Source organism: Melanotaenia boesemani, chromosome 7 (genome assembly GCF_017639745.1).
Source record: "Melanotaenia boesemani isolate fMelBoe1 chromosome 7, fMelBoe1.pri, whole genome shotgun sequence".
In the NCBI taxonomy this organism is placed as follows: domain Eukaryota; kingdom Metazoa; phylum Chordata; class Actinopteri; order Atheriniformes; family Melanotaeniidae; genus Melanotaenia; species Melanotaenia boesemani.
This window is the reverse complement of record NC_055688.1, coordinates 13,052,889-13,079,125: the sequence shown is the minus strand read 5'-3', so window position 1 is coordinate 13,079,125 and position 26,237 is coordinate 13,052,889. Positions and strand designations below refer to the sequence as shown.

Here is a 26,237-nt window from a genome sequence, read left to right as displayed (position 1 = left end):
ATGTATTCATTCATATCTGCCAGAGTAGCAGCCAGATATGTTAGCTGTAAGCAGGCTGGAGGACTACAGTATTTAATCTCGTGCATTTAAAATAAAAACATGTGAGGACATGATTATTTTCTTATAGCTTGAGATATACATCAGCTACTTCCACTATGTTGTAGAATAAAGCTGCAGCTGGTTATAAATTTTCATGGGATTTGCTGGTTGTTAAGTAAAAGAAAATAACAAAACAAACAAAAACATCTTCAGTCTCTTTAACACTGATGCTCATTTAGCATGGATGCTTTAACTGTAATAAAACCAAGAATGAGCTCTAGTCTTCATTGTTAAAGGACACTCTCAGAGAATGGGTCCTCTCTTCCATACCAACCTTAAAGCAGTGGATGTGGAAGTAGAGACTGAGGGTCTCAATGATCATGGCAGCTCCTTTTCCCAGTGGTTGACCACAGCTGGAGCACAGCTTCTTCCCACTGACAGACCTACAGGAAGAGGAGATGAGATGGAGAGATACAGATGCACTTTGACTTTAATCGATCATCAGGGACTGTGTTTCTGCTCTTTGCAAACCTGATGTGTGTAGTTACTTAATGACAATTCTTTATTCTTACGCCCCTTTTCTTTAGTTCTCTTTGTATTTAGATTGTTTTTTATTGACCACAAAGAGTTTCATTTTTTTCCACTCAGTTTAGTAAACAATCCCAAGCTCCTTCTGCACTCTATCTTCCTTTTTATTCTATTGAAATTCCAGGCAGGTTGGTCCCTGCTGCGGTGGAGCATGTTATGAGATGGGTGGAGACATATGGGCAGCAAAGCAGAAAAATTACAATGCAGAAATGAGCTGCACCCTCCCTTCCCTCACACTGGGCTCTTTGTGATGCAGTACCTGTTGGGTGCTGGAGGCAGTGTGTCTAGTGCTGATGGACATGATGCGGGGGGCTTTGATGAGCTGCGGCCCATGTTATTATCAATGGGGCCGCACCTGGAAATGGACAGCAACATGCAGCATGATGATGGCTCACAGATGCAGGGACATTATTGGCTGACAGAAACAGACACCAACCAATCCAAACAAGCAACAGTTAAATTTTCTCAAGGGTATTTTGTAGACTATATCCATTATACAATGTTAGAAATGACTTAAAAAATTTGAATGACATTGCTGAGAGCGCTTTTTTTCTGATGTGCAGTGTTATTTCATGAAGCCAGGCTCCAGGCTATATGATAATACTGGCACAAAACGCCACCTTCTGGCCAAATGTTTAACTGTCCATAATACAAAGCTCATTTCAAACAAAATCTTTGTTAGCAACTAGTCTGTCCATTAAAAATGTGTATTTAAAATAAAGTAAAGCAATGCCATCATGTTTCACATTAGTCTGAGGATGTTTACAGATAAAATATTATAAAGATAAAGAATTATCTTGTAGATGCAGTAATGACACTATGAAGACCTTTTTTCTCTCACGCACCTTCGTTCTCCTGCAGGCCTACTGGGCTTGTTGCTGTCTGCTCTGGGCTCCTGTTTCTTGACTGGAGTTGAAGGTTTGGTGGGCGTGGGAGGAAGCTTTTGCCCATTGTGAAGGCTGTGGCCAAGTTTCTCTGCCTGACTGCTGCTCTGACTAATCAAGCTGATGAATGCAGGAAGAGAAAAAGATTTGTTCAACATATTTAAATAATACAATACAACTAAGAGTAAGAAATAAAGTTAAATCAAATCTGTGAAAAGTTTAGCTGTAGCAGGTCCCTTTAAAATTCACTTATCACATGACAGCAGATCCTCTGTGACTTTTTGGAATTTTTACAGACAAATATCAACTCAAATCAAATCCTCCAACTTGTCTACATGCCTTGTTGTTTCTCATAAGACTCAACTGTTCACACACAGGACCAAATTTAAAACAGCCTTGTTAGCCAAGACTTTTGAGTCATACTGTAAGTAATCACAGATTCAGAAAATCTGCTAAGCTGCAGCCGGTGTGAGGAACAGTTCACCAACCTTCTGCCTGTTTTCATGCTGTCGTCAGCGGTGCTGATGTCACTGGTTCTGTCATTTTCTCTTCGCTTCCACTCCACACTCTCTGCGCTCCCTCCCTGTTTCAGCAATAAAACAGCAAACTCTTTTTGTTAAGCAGCTCATGTGATTTTCTATAATAACCTGGTAAGTTAGTAATGTTTCTGCCTTTCTGTTATTATACTTAAAGGTATCGTCTGTGTCCAAAACTGGAGTTAGAAAAAGTTTGTGTGCTTTTATAAGCTCCACTGTTTTACACTGACAACTTAGAAAAAAACAAAACACGACACAAAAAACAAATAAACAAACAAACAAAAAATATTGACAAAGTAAATAAAAGCCAAAAAATTTCAATTCAAATTGTGGAACTTAAAAACAAAGAAAAAAAGAGGCTGGGTTGTGGCAGCAAGAGCCTCGTCTGTATCTGGCACATTCGATGTGGGCATCAGTTGTCATATTTACTGGACTCAGACCCAGACGTCATAAATTTGTCAAACCTTTAGGGCTGGGATACACTTGCTGTTAGCGTAGGTATCATGGCTGCCATGCGTTCCTAGCTTTTGTTTGGCATGTAGGCCGTTACATTACGTGATCCAATAATGATATGAACGTAGCAACAAGAACATAAACATTGACAGGTCCGAGGTAAACACAATGTAGGATAATTTTGAAGATCTGTCAACCATCAGCAGATTAGCATAAGCACCCAAACCAGCCAGAAACACAGTTTGACAGATCCACATGTCTGGCTGAAGACTTGGACTGAAAATACTTTTGTTAAACCTCAAAAGTAAATTATATTGCAGCAGTATAAATAACATAATAAAGATAATAAAATCAGTTGATAAACTGTTGGCATGTTGGAAGTGTAGCAACGTGAGAGGAGAGGTTGAAATGTTTAGAGATCCCCATGAATGCTTTGTTGTTGTGTGCTGTAGTTTGGCAAGAAGAGAGCTGATGACCGTGCATGTGTAATACTGACATGGAAACCACGAATCATCAACGAACTACTCACAGACTGCCTCTCCAGCAGTTCCTGTTTGCGTTCCCAGTCAGCCAGTGAACGGACGATTGTATCCTGAGCCTCAGAGGTGGAGGAGAGCTCCCCTCTGCTTGGGGAGGGCAGGGATGAGGAACGGGGTGTCAGAGGCATCACAGTTTCCTCTAGTATCCTACGCTCCTGTTGTCAAGGAAGTGTGCCAGAAATCACACATCTGTGTTATCATGTGTAATTAAAACTCAAACTGAGACCATTTTATCATTTTACAAAGTTTGATTGATGCTCTGATCCATAAGAATGTACAATAAAAAAATCTGTTGTATTTTAGAGTAACTGAAGTACTTTCAATGTAAACCATAAACAGATCACAGGTGCAGCATACACCCTCCAACATATGCATACACACCTCCTCATGATACTTCCTCTCCTCCTCCGCCACCTCCCTCTGTGCTTTCTCCCATTCCTCCTTCAGCTTCTCCTGCTCACGCTGGTACTTCTCCTGTTACCAAGGCAACAAAAACATGACATACCGCAGAGCCTCAACAAAGAGGAAGACTAAACCACCTGCAGGTGTATATTTTAAGGGAAATACATTTTTATGGGAAATAAAGATCAGTCACAAAAGTGACTACTAACAATTTCCTTTAAGGGATTAATACAATATTTTCCATTCTCGTGTTTTCATTTCATGTAGGACAGTTTTAATTGGTTAGTTCTGTAGTTGATAAAAAATAACTGAATACCAAACAAAAAGAAATGTACATATATGTATAGTAAGAAAGGCAAATGAAGCTTTCTTTACCTGTTACTATGCATTAACATTTGATGTTTATTATCAATAAAAAGCAAACAATAAGACCAAAAGCAAGCAGTGCAAACTAGACAATAGCCAAACATGCAGATGCTGTTCAGAACAGGGGGTTCCTACACAACAGCCATCTTAAACACCGACTCAAAAAGGTGTTTCTTTCTGTTACAGTAACTAAGCAAAGTGACCACAACCACCCCCACCCCCCTACACACACCCAGAAAAGGAAAAAGATAAAAAAAAAACAATAAACAAACAAAAGCCCCCACCAAAACAAGTAAACAACAAGAAAAGAGACATCCTTGTGTGTAAGAACCCCCCACATGAAGGCAAAGTTGAAAGATTTAAAGAACAGAGGAGACATCTAAACAGATAACAAAGCGAGCCTGAAACAAAGAAACAACCAGGGAGGCAGGTAATGAGCACACAGATGTACCAAACATTCATTCATTTGAGCGCATCTTATCTCAAGCAGTCCTGAAACAAACCGCAAAGAAGTGGTGTCTGCTCTCAGCGCTGTTTCAAGTTTTATTTAAGCTATTCAAACAGATGGGTAAAGTCAGTCATAGACAACACTGCAGCGGCTTGGCTGGGGGAGAGAGAGAGGTGCGGTTTGGGCAGCAGCAGCAACAGCAGCAACCTTGGGCAAAGTCCCCGCCCTTAGTATGCACATGAGATGGAGAGAGGAATGAAACCAGACAAAGGTTCTTACACTGCACAAAACTGCCATCCAGTGGTCAAAGTGTGCATGGAGGAGTTGGACTGGGACTTCAGCTCCATACAAAATAAATACATAAAATAGATATGGGAGGCAAGCTTTGGAAATAGCAGTGAAATGTGGTTAATCTTTCTGTGCAGAGGGAAGCCGGCTATACAAAAGCGTGGCTTGGATTAAAATTCTTTAAAATTCTGTAGGTGGCAAAATAGCACATCTCAAAATACCTATACAAATCTGACCGAGATTTCTCTTAAAAGGTTGACTGTTTCCCACATATTGAAAAAAATACAAAAAACTATTTACTGGACATAAACTTCTTAAACCAAAATCTTAACCAGTTTTAAATACGGTAACATTTAGTTCTCCTAGACTATAGACTAAAAAGCTGCTAATGAACAAAGCTTACTTACTGGAAAAAGAAAAACAAAACAAGCAAAACAAAACAAAAAGAAATATCTAGAAATCTTTTCTTTGCAAACTACTCAATCAATACTAACATGGATATAACATTAAACTAAAACTTGTCTCATTTACATCTTTGTTATCAAGTCACCAGCAGTCCCTGCTGTAAATACAATAGAGACAGTAAAGGCTTATCTAATACTATCTTGACCCAAATGTAGTACATGAATTGTCATTGTGACATGTTGAACCTACTGTATTCTAAACTTAGATAAAAATAAAAATATTAAGTGACTGTTTAATCACATAATTTCCTATTGGGGAAATAGGAAATAAAGTCTAAAACTGTTGCTAAACTGCAAAGCTTAACTTGTTTACTGACTTATGAGCATTACAAAGCTTAATAAAAACAGAAAGAAAAAACGAAAGAACGAAAGAAAGATAGAAAGAAAAAAAGAAAGAAAGAAAGAAAGAAAGAAAGGAAGAAAGAAAGAAAGAAAGAAAGAAAGAAAGAAAGATCAGAAGATTTGGTTTTTTAATGGCTTCTTGTATTATTTTTTTCGCTTGCTTCCAAGTGCAGCTTTTAAAACAAAACATATTCTTACAGCTAAAAGTCACGTTCCTCGTGCTCTGTCCACTGAGCTCCTTAACAAACTGATTCCTCAGTGCTGGACCTCATGCGCCATGCTTTATGATTCAAGGTATGCTGTGTACCTGCAGCATGCGCTCCTGCTCTTGCTGCCACCTTTCCTGACGCTTTCGCTCCTCATCCGGGTCCCAAGACCAGCGGTCTCCCCGCCTGGCCTGGGGTAACACCGGGACTGACACCTGATAGACCCCGAACACATTCATACACACATATATACACATCAACATGCACAGATACAGACCAAGATTCATGCACACATTCACATCCAATCACAACCCGTTCACGCATAGATTAACACCAACGTGTGCAAACATCCACCACAAAAAAAACAGAAGAGAAGGGAGGAGACAGAAATATTTGATCTACCACAACAGCACTACTCCAATGCTAGCCAAAGGATTCCTACTAAGAAAGAGAAGACAGAGAAAGAGAGAGATGAGCATAAATGGAGAAACAAAAGCAGTCTCAGCCATTGACAACAGCATCCTCCTACGGCATGCTACATCAACAGCTCTGTGTGTCTTGTAATAATCAGAAAAGGGCCATACTGTAAGGCACAACAAGTCAAGACTGAGCTAAATTAAATGTCTGATGAAAATCATGAAAATCTAATGACATTTAGCTTTTGTAATTACATGATGGGATGAGTTTCAGTCATATAAAGTTGTGGTTTATTCACCCATACAAGAGGTACAAGTGGGGATATGAAAACATTGTCCTCTCCATAGTTTTTCCCATTTCTTACTTTCACAGGACTGAACTAATATATTGGTGTTTGCATGGTTTTTGTAAAAGTGGAGTGTGTTGATCTCCCTCTATTAAAGTAGTACTGCGGTCATTAGCCAGATGAGTAAAACAGCTCTATAAATGATTTTACTCACATTTCCACAATGATCCTTCTCTGCTTCCTCTGTAGGGAAAGAAAACAATAATCAGAAAAACAACAACAAAAATGAGTGATGCAAGTGATCAAACTGAAACAGTTTGATGGGACATATGTTTAGGAAAATGGAAAAAAACACCTGGTTTGACAACCTGAGGAATAAAAGTGCTCATGAGAGGAGTCAAGTAACACGTAACTGAAGTCTACCAAAAGCTACGGATTATAATAATTGAATGAAGAGGCAATCAGTTAATCAATAAGAAGATGTTTCTTTTTTCTCGACTCTTATCATGTTTGACAGATTGGATACTTAACACTTGAAAAGTGGTCAAAATATAAAAGGTGATTTAATGGAAGCTTCAAACAAGCTGCAGCTTTTGGTGGAAACTTCAGTAATATGGAGCGAAGCAAGCACAAAGCTAAAGTCAGCCATCTCACCCACTGGAAGACAATTCTACATAATGTTAGTTAAAGTGACCAATATTCAAATAAATGGAAGAGCATTATAAGCAGTGGGATGATAAAATAAAAATATTGTAGCTGAGATTTACACACACTGATCAGCTGGACACAAAACAACTGCACTTATGTTTCTGTGCAAAGTTGTATCACAAATGAAAAACTTCAAAACACATTTAAAACAATGAGAAAACATCTTTCATCATTCAGAAAACGTTGATCATGGAGGAGTAAACAGATGATGGGGCTGGCAGGTTTGAGCTAGCCCTTTGGGAAATGTCAGGGAACCCTCTACGTCAGCTCTCGAGGTCAGACGCATGTTCTCCATGACTGCAGAGGTTTACCTGGCGGAGCGAAGAAATCCCAGCGTAACTTAGGGTTGCAGGCTGCTTGTGGAGACCTGACACTGATTTCAAACTCTACATGAAATGAATAAAAAAGTATGAAGGCAGAAGGAAAACAGGGAATGTGGGCAGGAAGGGAAAGAGGGAAGGAAACAATGAGGGACAGGATAAATTTAAAAAACAGGAGTTGGAATGGACATCCTGATAATTAGAGATATCAAACTGGGGCAGGTTTTCACACTATTTCTCCCAAGTGTGACAGTGTAGAGCAGATCTCTGGATGATTGGAATCCAGACTGAAAAATGTTCATCTGTTTTTAAGCCCACAAAAAAATCTGATCCAAACCTTGTTCTTTTGTTTCCTGAATATCTGGTTGAATCTCAGTCATTTTTGGCCTCTTTTGCTAAATCTAAATCTAGAAGGAGAGCTGTAATTGTTCATGAGGAATTATCTCTCTTTAGGAGATTTGAAAAATTATTCGAGGATTTGTGTGTAAAGAAACAGCCTCAGAATAATCTGGATTTTTTGTTACCAAGGCAAAATCTGGAAGGCAAAAAGAAAAATGCCAGCCAAAGGGATCTGCTCATCAAACTCATAAACTAAGGAGATGTATGAAAAAGAAGCTGCTTGCTCAGTGTGTGGACATGAAGACGTGTATTCACCTGCTGGTTTTTCCATTGAAGAGTGATGTTCAAATGGTACTGGTGCAGTTGAACTCTCGGTTTTCTGTGGCAACTCCTGAGAACAGCAAACGCTTACCTATGGGCGATTATGAGATTATACATTCGAGGGATTACAAATCATCTGAAATTATATGGTGGGTTTTAATTTCTTATAAGACACTCTCACCGTGGACGTTATTGGCTGATTCTGCTGCGTGTTGACCTCTGGCTGAAGACTGGAGAAGCTTTCACAGGTTGGTTTAGTATTTTCTTGTTTGTTATCTAAAAAAGAAAAAAAAGAATGAAACATTTTAAAACTTACTGACCGCTAACACTGAAACTTTAAAGACAAACAACATTCATAAATTGCCAAAATATAAATAAAAAATATGTCATCTGCAAAAGCCACAAGGTGTCAGCATAGCAGTGTGCTGCTCAGACCTGCAGGCGGCATCTGCTGAGCTGCAGCCTGTGATTTTTCTTCCTCTACAGCAGCATCTCTTTGGCCTGCAGTCTTCCCAAAGCTTTCCTCTGGTTTCTGCAGCTCCTGTAATGGCCAAAGACAGGTTCTAACTGAATGAGCAGCACATTTACAGTCCTGTGCTAAGGTATATGTAAAATGTTTAGCCTGAAGAGTCAAATGCTCATAATTGCTGATATTAAAAAAACAACAATAAAAATCCAGACATGTTGTTCTTGACCCAAATGAATAATTCAGAGTTTTTTGCTGCATTGTTTTAGGATTGAAAGGATAGTACACCCAAACTGATATTTAACTAATGCACCAAGTTACATGAACTTAACTGAAATCAGCAAACCACTTCACCAGGCTATTCTATATAACTTCATAAAAAAATTCTAATTTCTAAAAGCCATGAAAGATCCTAATTCTGACCACTGGGAGTGAGGTGGGCCGGCTGGGCGGTGACGAACGCTCAGTGACCTTCACGTCTTGGACGTCCTCAGAAGCTGCCTCGGTGCTTCCTTGTGTCTCCTTGCCAGCTGTGGAGTCTGGGCTTTCTGTGTCAGTGGAGGTTTGTGGAGTGGGTGAGGCTGTTAAAGAAAGACCATCTCCACAACTGTTTTGGGTTTTGGAAGGGGACGCCTGGAAATGAGGCGGGGATTCGCTTTCTTGACCATCAGGTTTAGTGGGAATGGCATCATTTCCAATGTCGCCATTTACTCGGAGCAAACCATCAGCCTAGACGAAAGAAGAACATGTTCAATGTTTTGTTTCCTCATCCATGTCTTGTACAATTAAAGAAAAGACCTTCAAAGTAACCTGAAAAAGCCCAGGAAACATACTTACTCGATGGCTGAATGTTTAGGCCATGAATCTCTAGAATTTATTTAGCATAGACACATAATTTCTTTACAGCCTTACAGGGAAAAACCAAACATTTATTTTATTTGCTTGTATTTGAGCAGCAATCAGTAGATTTGTTTTACTATTGATATGTTGAGAATAAACACTAAGTGATGCTACATAAAAATTTAAATAAACGCCTTTAAACTCTGCACTCTCATTACAAGCCTCTCCTCTCTGTTGGTTTTTAGCCGTTCATCTAGTTCACAACACCCTGCTGGCCTCTATGACAAAGAGGCATTAATATATGTGTGCGGAGTTCCTAGTGAGTGGTAACTTAAGACACACTGGTAGAGTTGGGTGAATGCAGGCTCTCACTCTGCCCCCTCTGCCTCCACCTTCTCATCCTTCTTCCAGCAGCCTGTGTGGGCTCTCTTTGTCCACTGGGAGCCCACTTCACATTGAGAGGCTCCTACTTGTCAACTTCTTAAGTCAATAGGGAACAGAGGACTCCATTCAAACCCGAGCTCCACTCAGACTTCTGACAAGAAATTCCAGAAAAGAGCTTTGCTCCATTTGGTCTGATAATAACTTGTCCGTCCCTCTTCGCCACACCACAACATTAGATCTCATTTTGAATATTCCCATTTGGTCATTTTTTCCAGATGAAAGGGAAATGGATCCTGTTGAGAGCACTCTGAGCTAAATTGAAACATTACATGCTTCTTCAGGGAAGGGAAGTCTGGTGTTTTTCTACGTAGCAGTCGCTCATCACCATGGCAGTTCTGTGGCATTCTAATGTAAATGCCAAGAGAACTGCAGTGGAAATTACCCACCAGAAGGGCATCCAACACTGGGGAATAACCACAAGGGAAGTGGCCAAGGCCTCAATAGTAGCTAAACCAGTCAAAGCTTAACTCTTTTCATGTGTATAAAAGAAAGCTTTGACATCACTGTGCAAAAAAACCTAAAGTGTAACATTGTCAGATACGGTGTATTATGTAGGTAAGTAGCATTTTCATATAAGACATTTTAAAAGGGAAACACCCACATTACATTAGAGTGATAATGAAATTCAAAATATAGAAGACCTCCAGTATGAACACTTAGTAGAAATCTGTCCCATAATACTTAATGTTAGCAATATACTCAACTCACCTTGGTGCTCCACGTTTCAGCTCCTGTAGGTCGGGACTGGAAGTAAGGCTTGGGTGTAAGAATAGGCACAGGTTTGGGTGACAGGGCTCGGGTTGATGGCGGATCAGATGATCTTGAGCGGATCTGAGGCCGCTGGTGTGAGGATGAGTCTTTGGGAAACTCTGCAATCTGTGCCTCTAATGTAGATGTGAACTTTGGAGCTGGGGCAGACTGCTGACGCAGATACTTCATGGGCCCGTCGGTGTCCATATCGAAAGGGTCTGGAGTTGTGGGGGAGGGCGACAGGGAGAGGGGGATGAGTGAGCTGGGGAGGGAGGGATCAGCAGATACGCTGCGGTCCAGGAGCTTCGGCAGCTGGAGGCGCTCCAGCACTGCCTCACTGATGGAGAATCGCTGGGCGTAACGTTGGAGAATGACGGATGCCTCATCTGGAGTTCTGGCATTCCTGTACGCATGCCGCAGCTCCTCCTCACGACGCTCCCTTTTAAAGAAAGGGTAAAGAAAAAAGGTATAAATAAATGTAAAATTACTGGTATTACATTGCTTGATTTATAAAAATGAGTGATATGCTGATCAGTACTTTATATTCTAGAATTGATTCTCATGTTAAAGTAATAATGTTTTAGTCATTTGTAAATCCGTAGTTTATCATTGACAAGAACATAGTGAAAAGTAATTATCAACTATGGATGGTAAAAAGTTATAAAAGAACAAAATATATGAAATTTAAACTGAGGCTAATATCAGTTCAGTGAATTATATCAACCACTCATACATCCAATAATATAAATCAGGGTTACTCAACCCGGTCATACGAGAGCCTCAATCCAGAAGGTTTTCCATGTGTCCCTGCTCCAACACACCTGAATCAGCAGCTAAAATCTTTGAAAATGTGACATAAAGTATTTTAAAATAAATTAAATCTTTAACTTATAAGTAAGATTTTGGTCTTCAATCCTTGGGATTGTGTCCAGTACTCATGAGCAGTCAGTGTCAGAGTTCTCGGGTTTGAGAATGAGAAGCTAATCTCGCTAAATTTATTTCTGATTCTCCAATCTGAAAGCCCTCTGAATGCAAAAAATTAATGAGCCGTTATCCAAGAATTCAATTTGCTCTACTTCTGCTTCACAGTTACTCACTCAGACTTTCTCTTCCTCACTTTCCCTCCCTCTGAAGGAGACCTATTTCAGGTGAACCCTGGGAGAAGTTTGTCACCTCTGTGCCTGCTGACAGGAATTACATTTTTCTTCTATGACAACGACCTACTTGTTTCCCCCATTCTATTGTACGGCACCTACAACTTTAGATTTTTTGGTGTTGAACTAATTAAACTTGTACTCATTGCATTGTGGATGTCACCCACTTGTCTTCCACTATCTCTCTGTAAGTCTTGATGCTTCTTCTCCTCTGAGAGACCACGCTTTCTCCAGACATTAACCGCTCCATCATTTTTCGCTCTTCCTCTTTTTTAATCAGATCCTGGGAAATGCTCCTCCTTCGACTTTTCCATCGGGCCAGGTCCTGACAGGCATAGAAAAACCAAGAAAGTTTCAAGTAAGGCTTGGCTCAGCAGTTGTGAAATCTGCAGCAGTCCTAGAAAACTGATTTTGGTTGTTAAAGTAGGGCACACCAAAACATAAATATAAACAAAAGGCACTAAAATCTCAGCACGTAACATTTGACCTGCAGACGCAAATGAAACAAGAGATAAGTTGAGATGCACTCACGTCCTGCCAGTGATTCTCTTCTTCTTTCATTTTGTTGTACTGGTTGTGCATCAGCTCATGCCGCACCTGACTGTGCGGCTGCAAGATGGCATCTTCCTCGCCACGCATGTCAATCATACTCACACTCCTGGGGATGAAAATGAGATAGAATAAAAAACATGGACTGACATTATTTTCAGGGTCAGATATGATGTTATTTAGTGATTTCTCTGAGTAGATTACACTGTATTGTTGGCATTCTTATCCATTTGTTATTGTTAGAGGAATGTCAAGAATTTTTTTTTAAATTAATTAGAAAATGCTGCCCCCTTAGGTTGGTTGTCTAACCAGAAAGAAACCATATCAATTCCTCAGAATTAAGAAAATCAAACAGCCTGGAGCCAATAACTGAAAACAAAAAAAAAACCCTCATGCTCACATGCTCACCAAAAGCCATGAAGCTTTTGTTCCTTAACAAAATTTTTCCCTCTCACAAATATGCTGTTGGATTGTCTTGCCTTATCCTGTATTTTTTTTAACAATATATTCAAACACTGATTTATTTAATTGGGAAATATAACATATGAAATTAAAGAACCATATGAATAACATCAAGTTCTGGTATGCATGCCTGTGGTTGAAAAACTTTTCAGCAGAATTCTGTAGTTATGCAAAAACCAGTATTATCTTAACAGTCAGAATATTGGATTTGTTCAGTCTGAAATGTTACAGCATACATTTTTGGATTAAAGATCATACTATATATTTATTTGTTAGCGGTATTAAGTGTTCATTACCAAGCTATAAAGGGGTAAATTATTATACTTCTGCTAGAAGAGCTGTTGTGCTCATTAATGACAGATATAGAATTTTACAATTGTATCATCTCCTGGTTCTTTCTGGTGCTGTGAGAAATGGTCTTAATTGCATCTACTTTTATCAGCAAATATTAACATGAATGATTTCTATTTACTTTGTGAGATAAAGACATAGGGGTGATTGCAGGGTGGTTATATTACAGGACACATCCAGCTGGCAAAAGTACAGAGGATGAGTTCAGTAAATCCACCACAACACAGTGTCAAATCTTAGCGGCTCCTCAAAGGCAACAATCTATATTGTTAACAAATAACATCCACGGATAATGTGGTGCAGTAATTAATCTCATAAATCTAGAAGTTTAAAATATAAAAAAACTGCTTGAGTGAGTAAAGCTATTTAAAAAAAATCTTATAAGACTGGAGAGATAATTCCAGTATGAAGTAAGTAAGTATAAAGTGGTTTTACAGGACCCATTTTTACAAGAAAAAAAGATTTAACTGAGGAAAGTGCTACATTCTAGTTATAGAACATTTTAGCAAGAATGCTAAAATCCTTCCTGATGGGATCCTCAAAGTCAAGCAAAGCTCTATAGTCTAGTTAAAATTAGTGATGTGCTGATCAATACTTATTGATACGCATCTCCAATACCAGCTATTTATATTCTAGAGTTGAGTCTCATGTTAAAATAGAACTGTTTTAGTCATTTGTAAATCTGTAGTTTATCATTAACAGGAACATGGTGGAAAGTAATTATACTGTCAGGTTATTGTCTAAACGATATCCAATTGGTAGGAACCACTCCGTCTTTTACCTGCATAGTCATATGTGAAATTCAGGACAGTGTAAGCTTTGCAGTAGTACACTGCTTACTCAGTCCAGTTGAGCCAATTGATAACAAGGGCTAAACTCAAACGCAGTCATGTGTGGAGTTATTTGAGCTCCATTAACAGCAACAACATGGTATGTGGTGTGTGTGGGAACACAGCGAGGTATTGTGGCAACACCATAAACTTCATTAAACATCTGAGAACCAATCACAACACAGAATATGATGATGTTATGATAAGGTGACCTGAAGAGGCGGAGAGGAGAGGGACGCTGTGTACTGTCTGATGTGTGCTGTGTGTGTGGTCAACAATGACATCCCAAATCCCCCAAAACCCCAAATGACTTGATATAAGAACATAAACAGAGGTTGACACGTTTTCCAACTTTCACAAATGCAAATCCAATTCTCTGAGTAATTTGATTTTTGTTTTGTTATGCTGAGCAGAGCTGGTGTTGAAAAAGACAACTTACTGTTGGTCATCAGTCACACTCTTTGTGTGGCTGAATAAACAGATAACAGAGAGCATGAGGCCAAAACACAATATTAGAAATAAATAAGCCACTGAGGGAGAAACATTCTCGTGCAAATATCTATATATTATATCTGCGTGTTAGTGGGTAACATAGTTGTCATAATCACAGCCGACAATGGGTTAGTTATTGAGTAATTTAACTAAAGAATATGTCATTATATGCTGCTTCTGTTTCATTACTTAACTTGGAAAAAAACAAAAAAAAAAAAACACATGCCTGGTAGTTTGTGTGTGTATATGTATGGTTCTTGTCAGGTTTTGTGCTAAATATGAACTCAAATCAGGCACAAGAGGGCAGTCTTATCCAAAACACAACCAGAACGCAGGTTCACTGCAGCACTGCAAAGCAAAACAAGACTTGCACAGAAAAAGCAGTATTTAGCAACAATACTACAATCCAGCTGATAGTAAAGTTAAAAAAAGGTACATGCATATTCTATTAGCACAAATACAACATCAAAGATGTGGCTCATTTTTTGCCTGTAATCACTTTTAGGTTTGGCCTTAACCACAAAGATCCAAAGAACCACAGAGGTCTTCACAGTCTGCTTTTGTTTTTTTTGTTTTTTTTTTTTACAGAGCAGCCTCTGTGATGTTGAAGGAGTGTGAGAGAGTGTGGCCTGTGGTTTGTGTCCCACAAGAGAAAAAGGAGACTAAATTAAGAGAAGACTCTCTAAATCAAAACCAGAAACATTTTTTATGATGGCTGTTTACCACACTGTTTGCTGAAGTAAAACATCTATTTGCTTTATGTTTTCAGCAAGAAGAAATAGACTTGTCATATCGTTACCCTCTTAAAAAACTGAACCAAACATCTATGAGAAATCAGTTTTTTGTCTTTTTAGAAAAACTTCAATAACATGCCTTAGGCCATAATTTCAAGAGGGTGACAATTATGCAAGAAGAATGAAGCCAACATCATTTTAGTATTTTACATCTAGAATTAACGTTGAGTTATAATTTAATCTCTATATGCGTTAAAGGAAGATTTATGTTCATTACCAATAGGGTAATTCCCTAATTTGGGTCTCCTGAGAAAAATAATCAAAGGCCACGTTCTCAAAAGCTTCCTTTCCTTCAAATGTTGTAGTTGCAGACAAAAGCACAGAGAGAAAACATAATCTTTTCAGATTTCTTCATGCATTGTGCGTCCAACATGAACAGTTTTTTTTTTTCTTTAAACGGAGCACTTGCGATTTGCATTCACGTAGGTCATGCGATCTTCAGACAGTTACAGTTCATTCGAACAGAAGCAGTGCAGTCTCAGGTCACATGCTGATAGAATATTCAGGGATCATCACAACAGAAGATCCCTGAGTTGGAAAAATGAATCTTTCACTAAATGTAGTGCAGGACGGAGCTCACGTTGATGGGAGACTGCTGCCAAACCAAGGTTTCGCTTCTTTTAAGTCATCTCTTTCGCTCAGTGCCCGTCCCTTCTGTCTGCCTCTATCAGTTGTTTCCGTAGAAGTGGTTGCCATGGCACTGGTCATGGGAAGGAAATCAGAGGGACTCAGAGTTTGTTTGGGTGAGGTCAACATTTGACACGCCCGGTCATCGTCTCCCTGTGCACCTGCGACTCCTGCATCTTCCTGGTCTGTCACGGTCTGATGATTTCCAGCTGTGTTGATGGCGTTTGCCGCTAGAGCCATCGAGCGGTGGAAGGATTCATCTGAGCACGAGCGAGCTGGAGTACTGCAGAAAGCAAAGCACACTAAACCGTTTTGCTGCTTGTTTACCATCTTGTATAATCTAAGAGCATTCCACTGGAGCAGCCTGAATGTGGAGGTTTTTGAGGACATAAATCTAAACTTTCAGAGAAACCTGGATGTAAAAACCAAATTTCAATCATCAAGTCAAGACAAAAATTAGTGAATGCCCTGTTGTTACCCCATGATGAACTGCTACTTTTTGGGAGGCTTATTATTGGACTGTAAAGCCCCAGAACGCACGGCAAGGAGGGAGAGACTGGCCAGCTGCAGGCAGTGAAAGGCTTGCTCAGGGTCAAGGAAGGAAGAAAGCCTCATTTCCTTACATCCTGAGGGTGGGTCACATGTTCATGTTCTCTGAGAGTGTGTTTGGCTGTGTGAACATACACTGTTAACTTCTGCATTTATGAGGTTGTATTTACAAGTGTGCACAGGTTTTCTTCTGGACTCTGATGGTAGTATTGATGGAAAAGTCAAATCTGATAAAATTCTAAATGGTGAGCATTTCTTTTTTTCTGTCCCTGCACATTTTATTCATAAATTAGGATTTTGTCCATTTTAACCATGATTGTTCACGCCCTTTAATCAAACTTAAGCTATATGGACATTAAAAAGCTAATACACACTGCATGTCTAGATGGCATTCCTTTTTTACTTTTGGTTTAAAAAATGCAAGAGGGTCACCCATAATGGATAATCAGCATATTTAAATCAACATATTTAAAATGATTTAAAAAAACACCTACTCTTGGCAGGAGTGAAAAAAACAACAACAAAAAAGAAACCGCTATCAGGCAGTGAATTTTTTATAAACATCCTTGCCCACCCCTCTTCACCACAATTTTTTTTTGTTGTTTTTTTACACAAAAATGTATACAATCCTTTTAAGCTGTTGGCATACTGATGGTCAGCCCATGCCATAACATCGATGCCAGTAAAAACTGGAAACTGGGGGTGTGACTTCTAATAACACTCTTAAAGGGGCTGTGAAAGAAAAGTCGGCTTTACTGGGAAATAACACCGGATAAGACTGGGTTGTGAAATAACATAAGAGCCTTAGACTGAAACTTCTTTGAGAAGGAAACACCACAATCACATTGATAACATTGGAGTTTTGTGAGCTGTAAAATACACAATAGCATTGTGCCTGGACAGATCATAAAGCTCACCTTGTTACTTGAGATGAAATGTGAAGTCTACAACCTGCAGGGTAAAGACTTTGTTCCAATCCATGAGCAAAAGGCCACAAGTTCAGAACAGTATGTCCTAACCAGGTTTAAATGAGCACAGAGCCTTCGGTAACTTATTGTTACGCTGACGGATAAAAACAGCAGTGGAAATTCTGATCAGATAAAAACTGTGCCAAAGAGTAAAACGATCGAACAGAAACACCAGCTGTGAAAACGTGAACTATTTTCTATAAAAGAAAAAAATCCTGATTAAACAGTTTAAAGTTAAGTAAGCATGTGGATTATTCTGATGAATAAATATTATTTTGGGGTAAACAAAGCTGAGATTGTCAAATGCAGTTTACAGTGTTTTGAGTGGGATAGATGGTGGTGAACAGGCATGTTAGTGGCACTCTCCATTGCGGTTATCTGCATGAATAGACACCACTTGGGATGAACTGACCCTTAAACCAAAGATATTTCTTGCTACTGCACAGTCACAAAAACAAAAGTGCTATGAACCTTAGATTCTGGAGCAATAAACTACAGATTCATGATGAAAAAACTTTGCAGCTATTAATGTCACCCAAAGTTGCCTGAATTGATATCCATTTCAGTCATTTAACAACATTAAAAGATTACTTCAAACATTTTCCTCAAAAACTACATGTTTTATACGGCTGTTTATATCTGTATATTAACAAGATGACAAGAATGACCAAGCTGAATCTCATGAAACTTTCTGAGGAAGCAGCACATACTGCAGGCAAAGGACAATTTAATAAAAACTCTGTGCAGATTTGCTGTGCCTTCTGGATGAACCCCTTGTTTTTTATAAGCAACAGTACTTCCAGACAAACCTGCATTTGAGTTTCATAAAAAAAAAAAAAAAATCTTATTAAAGAAAACATGATTCATGAGTTAGATTTAGTTGGTTAAAATGAAATCATAACTTCTATAAAAAAGGTGACTGGACTAAATAATTAGCAAATTAAGAAAAGCATAAATAAAAGTGAAGACCTTTGCTCAGAGGTGACCTTCAGGTGAGTTACAGTCTCCCTGGGGGGCTCTGCGTGGGACTGGGGGAAGCTACAAGGCAGAGGCTCACTGCTCCTCCTCATGCCCCCAGAATGGATCTCAAAGCAATGGATGGATGCAGTCTGCTTCCCTTCCTCTTCGTTGTTTTTACTCTTGTTTTCCTGAATCTGTGTATGAGGTTCAAGGAGTGGGGTGGGAGATGGACTCAAGGATTCTTCAGGTGGGATGACTAAACTAGGGACCTCATTTGGACTGATGTGTCAGTCATTCACACAACAAACACAAAGGACGATGTAATCACATTTGGAAGCAAATAAATGACATGATGGTCATAAGACACAATAGACACACAAATATGGTGAGAGTTTGTTCACACAAACCAAGGAGAAATGTGTTAAGGAAACATTGTGACACAACGATAAAAGGTTATGGGTGGAAATGGAGAGGAGGGAAAAACAAAGGAAACAAATGAATGATGGAAATGATTTAAAGCCAAGTTTTGATGCAACATGACATGATATAAAAACTTGGGAAAATCACAAGTGCAGCAAACAATGGATGTCACACACAAGCACACCAAACTGACTGCATAGATTTCCTTTTCTAATGTAAATATAGTGAAGAATCAGCTAATTATGTGCAATCTCCTGCTACTGTCTGTCAATGCATCTAAAACAATTATACACCCTAAACTCAAAAATCTGCTCTCCAAAAGTCATTTCAGCCAAAGTGTAATAACACACATGACACCACAGTTAATTAAAGGACATGAAGGAATCCACTGTGCAAAGTAGAAATTTGAAACATGATGAAACTTGTGAACCCTGAGCTTTTGCATGTTGACATGCCAAACCAATTTACTGTATCCAATGAACACACACATCTGGCCTCCATCAGCCCCTCCCATCTGCACAATACTAGACAGAGAAAAACAATCAGCAGCTGAAAGGTTTCATTTCAGGCAAATGCAGTTTGACATGCATGACACCTTCTCCTAAAATGCAAAATGAACGCCAATTTAATAAACTAGAAAATATACAGCCGATGTTTTGTTTTCAGTCTGTCTGTCTCACAATGATCAGTTTGATAAATTCTGTACAAACCACATATCTGTTTTTACATGACAACAACCGATTAATATCCTGAACTTCAAAGCTAATTTCTACATAAAATAAAGACTTTGTTGGACTTTACTCAGATTTTTTTTTCATGTCAAACACCAAAGAATTGTGGATTTGTCTCCCCGAGCTTCTATCTTCATCAGTCAATGTCCAGCTGAAACACAGTCATGCTCGTAAAACTTTACCCCAAATAACCTGATCATTAAGCGATAATATCTACCTTATTGTTGCATAAGCAACAATACTTCTGATCTAAAGTGTTCATTATAAATTATAAATTAAAGTACTGAAACTAATAAAATGTAAATGTCATATAAAATGCATATGACATACATCAGATTAATTAACTCACCCAGCATATATCAGTGTTTAAACTGTCACTCACCTACAGGGTCTGTCCCCCCCTACAGGTGATGTGGCGGTACTCCAGCTTTTGCGCCCTCCTTCCTCTTTATCATTCTTTTTCTTGCGGAGCGGCATTGGCACATATCCACTCTGGTTGCTCTTGTTGGGCAGGTACTGGTTGAAGGGCATGGCGGTTCGTGGCTCGCTGACCGACGTCCGCCGTGCCAGCATGTCATCCTTATGGACATCTGGTATCTTTCTGTGAGGGGGGCCGTCTGACTCCGAATCACTGCCACGGCCTAGAGCATAAATGTCAAAGATATTTCTAATTTAAATTTCCTACTGTACTGAAATCCACAACAACTACACAGTATATGTTAGAGATTCATCAATCCATAGCAGGAATCTTAATCGTGATAATCCCAAAAAGGTACACAAGAGGGCATCTTGTCTTATTTTTCAAATTTTATATTTAAAAAATGTTTAACAATTAAGAATGAAAGTTTTCTTTTTAAAGCAAAATGGATAAATACCTTCCAGCTGGTAAAAGCTAGAAAGATCAGTCACAGAGAAAGTGAGTTTTGCTTCATCTGTCAAATTTTCTAGTACAATCCCAGACATATTTTCTCTTTTCAAATGATGCTAACTATAATGTTACATAGCTGCTGAGCTTTTTGCTGCACTGTTGACAGATCACATCAACACCATTAGCGCCTTTCACAGGGGAAACTTGTTTTAAACATGACCAAATTCCTCTTTGAGTATCAGAGTTAGAAACAATCTGCTTGCCGAGTCACTGAGAGACAGGGAGAATGTGAGAAGGGAGGCAGAGTAAACTAAAAAAAATAAGTTCAGGCCTCTCATCACAGATACTTGTTACTTATTTCTTAAAATCTGCACAAATTATTCTGTTAAGATCATTTAGGCCTTACATAAGCCTAGCATTGTTATTAGACGCACTGCATTCCAGTTCCTGAGCAGAAATCAGACCAAAGCAGATTGCAGAGCTGTGTTTATGAAACAAACCAGGCACCATAAATCATTGCTAAATTTGTATTGCGCAGCTTGTGCTGACTATATTTTAGCCCGGAGTTAGGAAGAATTTACTCAGGATGCCACAGTGCCTGTCTGTATCCCACTTAAAACCTGTTGCTAGCTTTGTAATGTCAGTGTTAACACCTGGCTTTGCAAAAATGTATTGCTCAAGAACTTTCCCTGTTTTGTGTGGTAATTTAATTCCTCTGCAAAATGTCTCAACATGGTACTAAAACCAACAAAAAAAAAACAAAAAAACAAACAAAAACAGAAATATACAGAGTACAAACAAGACAATGAGACTAATTGGTTGTATCACATTTATAATCCAACAACAGTGGATGTCATACAGTTGGTTCCACCTTTTTTTTTTTTTTTGCAAATCCTATATTTGGTAGATTTAAAATGTCCAAACAGCAGGAAATTGGCCCAGCTTAACCAAAGGTCTCCCAGGAAATTCCTCTCTAAAGATGCTCAGTACATGTGCTGCTTTCTTCTGTCTGAGAGGGCTTCTGAACTCAGTCTCAAGGTTCAATGTACATATTTTCCAAGTATAAACCCATACTTAAACCAAATCTAAACTATAAAATCTTTCTAATGATTTCAAGCAGATGTCTGTGGAAGCAGCAACATCTGTTGGTGAAAGCATCACATTTTAAACTTGTGAAAAGTTCCTTTTCTGTCAATATCTGTTTTTTTATGGTCTAAAATGCTGACAGATTAAGATCCAAAAAGGACCCAGAGGAATCTTCACTTCCAACTATGAATGGTTAAATTATGACTCTTAACCCATCGATTGGAAACATGACTGGCTCTGCCATCCAAGTTTATCCATCTTTAAGCAGCAACATATGTTTTTATGGGATGATGTGCTTTCTGCACATATGGCAGCGCTGAGACTTCAGAGGATGTTTATCATGTGTCGGCCATACTGTATCAGTCTTTTAGCGCGATATGCATCAATAACCATCCATATGCTTTCATAATACAGGCAAGTCGAGAGTTTGCTGAAATGCTGAAACAAAATCACAAACGAAGAATGTAACATACCAGCAAATTTTCAAAAAGCATTAAAGTTTAAGTTTATTCTGAAGTCCAGTAAAGTCCATCATTAGGTTAAAGTCATATTCTTTGACTAATGACAGTAATCGGCCTGATTAGTAAACCAATGATCTGCTAAGCAGGTGTGACCCATATGTATGTGTTCTCACCGACAAAAGAATTTGTGTGAATGATTGAAACACCTAATAAGTGGGAGGCGGTACTGGTCTCTACACTGCCGAGTTTAGACTAATGTTATTGGCTCAGTAGTAGATTCACACTCCAACAACCTTATTAAAAAAGTCATCAGAGATTGTAGCTTTGAAATAAGCATTAACTTTAAGACTTTTTACATGTTCCACATGGTTTACCAGCTGGTTAAAATGCTACCACTGGCTAGAAGCCCAGTACCATTTAAGTTCAATATACAGCTAGTAGCCAGTTCTCACTGTGCCTGCCAATCATCAGTAAACAATATTCACTAAAAACAATGAAAGTAAAGTGGTCGGTGAGACTATTCCTGTCCTACACGCTATAACCTGCAATATCACTAACATCTATAATCTTGAGTTCAAATCTTAAGTGTTACCCAAATATATGAAAAAGGAGAATAGCCAAACAAAACTGATACTGACTTTGCCGGCTGTTTGATGGCATTGTTAAGATGTCAGCTGCTGAAAACTTATGAGCAAAACTCTGTCTTTATTGGCTTACGTTCCTCTTCTGTGGTTTTACTTACAGGCCAACACAGCACATAGCTATAACAGTGTAAAGCATGTACTGCGAAAGTGTCATAATCAAAGTGCATTTAATCAATGTTAACATCACTCCCAAACACTAGATGTCACGTTAATTATCTTGTTCTTTTTGAAGAGTGTGTGGGATTTAGGCCAACAGGCCAGAACCAAAGTTGTTAGACATGTTTGTTTTCAATGTGTGTGTTTTAAGAAAATATCCCTGTCAGTTTACATTGTTAAATAATATGAGTTGTGAAAAGAAGCGGCAACGTGAAACCAAATGGGTATAAACTGATATCACAAAACAACAAAAAAATTCTTAAGGCATCATTTTTAACAAAACCATAAAAACCATCTCGATTACATGCCTCAATTATCCTTTAAATAGCCTTTGACTGAGAGTGGGTGTTTCCTGGCAAAACTAGAAATTGAGGAGGACATTTTTTGCTGTATGGGCCCCACAGCACAAAGTGGCTCATTATGAAATCTACAAACTTGGCCTGAAAATAAATAGTGTTGCCAATATTGAATTTCTTGTAGATTGAATTAAACTCTTCCCCCTGTTCCCTAATTACTGTCAGGGTGAAGGCAGTTTAAATAAATAAAGGGCTCAGTCTGAAGGTCAAGGTAGGAAAACCTGGCATGTTTGTACACATGCTAGAAAATGGATCTTTCTGTTCGAACTGTAGTCAAAGCTCCTTGTAACTGGGTTCTCACTACTGTTTGTGCCTGTGGGTCAAACTGACAGCAAAGGCTGATAAGAAGAAATTCCACTGCACATACGTTTACATCGGAGTGTCAGAATTTAATTAAATGATTAGGGTGTGTGGAAATACAAGCAGCTTGACAGTGTGACTTATCAACATTGGGTTACATGTGCTGGTGGGGAGATTCAATACCTGTGCTGAAGAATCACAAAAAATTTTAAATGCCATGTGGCAGCTTTACACCGTGGTCTGTCGTAGCTTTTATTGAAAATGCTGCCTTCAAAAACCATTTTTTGCTCAGAAATGTTTTTAGGATGTTATGAAGCACATACATTGACCGTAACCATTAAACTACCACAAATTTTTCCCCCTTGTTTTTATTCTAACGAGGTTAAAAAAAAAAACAAAAAACAAAACAAAAAACAGTTTCCTTTGCATTTCCCTCAAAACAAAAACACAGCCTAACCGGATGCTGAGTCTTGTGCTGTATTTTCCCACATGTAGCTCTGCAATGAAAATTACATCGTGACGACAACTGTAATCTTTTATGGCTGTTGTTAAAGTTTTACAGAGTTAAATTAGCAAACAGTGTACCGATAATATCCAACAGCAGCATATGGTCAGTTTTTCATCTTAAGACACACTTAAAACAGTATTTTTAACTCATTTCCTGATATGAAAACATTCTAAAATGGCATCAAAGCTGTGTGGTCGTTTGCGTTTATCCTAAACGGAAATGCTACAGTGGGGAAATTTAAAAGAGAAATCCATTGCTGTGTTATTAGTAACATGTTGGGAAAAGAAAGGTGAATCTATTTTTAATTCTGTATGTATGTCATAATTTTTAGCAAAGACTCTGAGTAGCCAGTAGTAGTGAGAAAGAGTGGCCATTTTACTTTCAATACTGTGAAAAAGCCTTCACTTACTGAAAGCAGCATTTGAGCTTATTATGCTCAGACAGTTGGGGAGCATTGCTCTGCTACCTGCTAATGCAGTGGACCAGACAATGGAGTTATACGTTAACATTAAATTAGCAAGATTTTATGCAAAACAGCAGCTTAAGCGAAATAATCATACATTACAATTTAGAGACTTAATACTGTAAGATGAGCTAAAGTCATTCTATACACACTTGCAGAACACAGTATGTTAGCATGTGAGTGCAGGTAAAGACAATGTGCTTAACACAGAAAAAGGATAATATCACAACCACCATCGGGTCTCTTCACAGTAGGACAAAACCTGCTAGACACACATTGGTCCTCATTTATCAAACATCTGATCGCAGGAGTCCTCTTACGATTGGATCTATGTGTGTTTCGTGAAACGTTCATATCTGGCTGATTCCAGCGTACGAATGATGGAGTCTTTATAAATGCAACGGCTGAAAGCCATCATCATTTAGGTGTTACGCCCTTAATTATTCAGGGTCCAGAAGCCCTGTCCAGTGAGGTCAAACCATGGAGAGCAGTGGTTCTGCCAAAAAAAGAAACTTTTCGGAGGTCAAGATTAAAACCCTTACTTGTAAGGTGGAAATTAATAACGAGGTGCTGTTTGGCAGCCTAAAAACTAAAGTCAAAGGCGTGCACAAAAAAATACATGGAAGAGGATCAGGAGGCAGTCAATAGCATCACCATTGTTGAACGGACTCCGGCTGAGGAATGAAAGATATTTCAATAAGTAGCCTATATATGCCCATGATTAGTATTTTATTGTTTTTTTTAAATTAGATAATAGCCCATGCCTGGTAACTGAAAGTCACAATTCTTTACTTTGTGAATTTGAAAATAATAAATGACAAAGAAATCTAAAAGAGATCAATGAAATCCTTAAAAAAGTGAAAAAAAACTTTTTTGAACTGCTAAACGTTGTCTTTGTTTACTTGAATTAGCTAAGAATTATTGTGTTCAAGGTTCTGTTATATGAAACCACTTTCTGTAGCCTACAAAAGAGAAAATTGGTAGCCTATAGTATTTCTACCTGTCCAGTAAATAAATGCACGTTTTTAGTGCATAGCATGGGAAACACTTTCACAGCTTTCAGGTATAGACTACTTGTTAGAAAGGATGGATCAGCTCCTGTAGCCTCAGGTAGAGGCTGTGCTGGGCACAGTTCCCCGGGCATCTGCTCCTCTGGCTGCGCAGGGGCATTAAAAGGCTCCATTAGCCGAAGCAATATGGTGCAGGACTGCACAGGACAGAATTGTGTTGCAGACTTTCTCTGGAGACTATAGCAGTGTTCTGCTGCTAGTCCGAGGCACATCCACCTGCCCTTCAGCAACCTGAAGCAACACTCTACCGTCACGTGTGTGTGTGTACGGTTGAACCTGCACTCCTCCTGTGGCAGGGTTTGCCAGCAGGGGTGATGAGAAGCTCAAAGAGTTATATATATAATATATATATATATATATATATATATATATATATATATATATATTATATATATATGCATATGAGCTATTCTAAGTGTCATGTGTGTTTATCATTTTTGTTATTTTCGTTGGTGTACACTTAAGTAGTATCAGTAGGATATTTTATTTAACTCATTTTTGGAATCCATTTTAACATGCTTTTTTTTAAATTATTTTTTGCAAATGGGTTATTCTGAGTACTTAATATGTTGCTTCTTATGCTTAGATGATGAGTTGAGGTTTGTTTGATAATTATTTTCAGGCTCTGCTGTGCTGCAACGCTAATCCACACTGACTCAAACTTGTGTTGTGATGACAGACCTGTCGTGAGATTTGCTTGTATCTTACACTCACGTCCAAATTAATAAATACCGAGCGTGAAAATATTTCTGTCATACATTAATTTGATAAATGAGGACCATTGAGAAAAGTACAGGTTTCTCTGTAACTGAGCTTATGTTGTTTTAAACTGAAGGATGGTGGTAATAAAATATACATTGATGATGAAGCAGTTTTCTATTAGCAGTTTGGAAAGCTTTTTAGTTCTCTTGTTAAACCAAAATCTTCAGTTGGATCACCACTAACACAGTCAAGTGTAATTAAAAGATACTTATTCTCTTCGTTTATCATTC

The 26,237-nt window shown here is 38.6% G+C and overlaps 1 protein-coding gene across 10 annotated transcripts in view; it reads right to left on the bottom strand.

Moving 5' to 3' along the window:
- Positions 1–26,237, bottom strand: part of LOC121643117 (LIM and calponin homology domains-containing protein 1-like) — a 78,857-nt gene that overhangs the window by 3,790 nt on the left and 48,830 nt on the right. For 3 of the 10 annotated variants that reach the window (XM_041990348.1, XM_041990355.1, XM_041990357.1), the window contains 19 exons: positions 19,716–19,974; positions 18,192–18,461; positions 15,659–15,988; positions 12,132–12,258; positions 11,768–11,925; positions 10,405–10,885; positions 8,836–9,141; positions 8,382–8,487; positions 8,128–8,222; positions 7,941–8,037; positions 7,278–7,352; positions 6,473–6,501; positions 5,657–5,770; positions 3,421–3,513; positions 3,030–3,194; positions 2,000–2,094; positions 1,473–1,631; positions 887–982; positions 374–482 (listed from right to left, as the gene is read on the bottom strand). In XM_041990348.1, coding sequence (XP_041846282.1) covers positions 374–482; positions 887–982; positions 1,473–1,631; positions 2,000–2,094; positions 3,030–3,194; positions 3,421–3,513; positions 5,657–5,770; positions 6,473–6,501; positions 7,278–7,352; positions 7,941–8,037; positions 8,128–8,222; positions 8,382–8,487; positions 8,836–9,141; positions 10,405–10,885; positions 11,768–11,925; positions 12,132–12,258; positions 15,659–15,988; positions 18,192–18,461; positions 19,716–19,974 — 3,164 coding nt within the window. The remainder of the gene's footprint in view (positions 1–373; positions 483–886; positions 983–1,472; positions 1,632–1,999; positions 2,095–3,029; positions 3,195–3,420; positions 3,514–5,656; positions 5,771–6,472; positions 6,502–7,277; positions 7,353–7,940; positions 8,038–8,127; positions 8,223–8,381; positions 8,488–8,835; positions 9,142–10,404; positions 10,886–11,767; positions 11,926–12,131; positions 12,259–15,658; positions 15,989–18,191; positions 18,462–19,715; positions 19,975–26,237) is intronic. The other 7 variants (XM_041990350.1, XM_041990349.1, XM_041990351.1 and 4 more) reach the window with 7 other exon arrangements.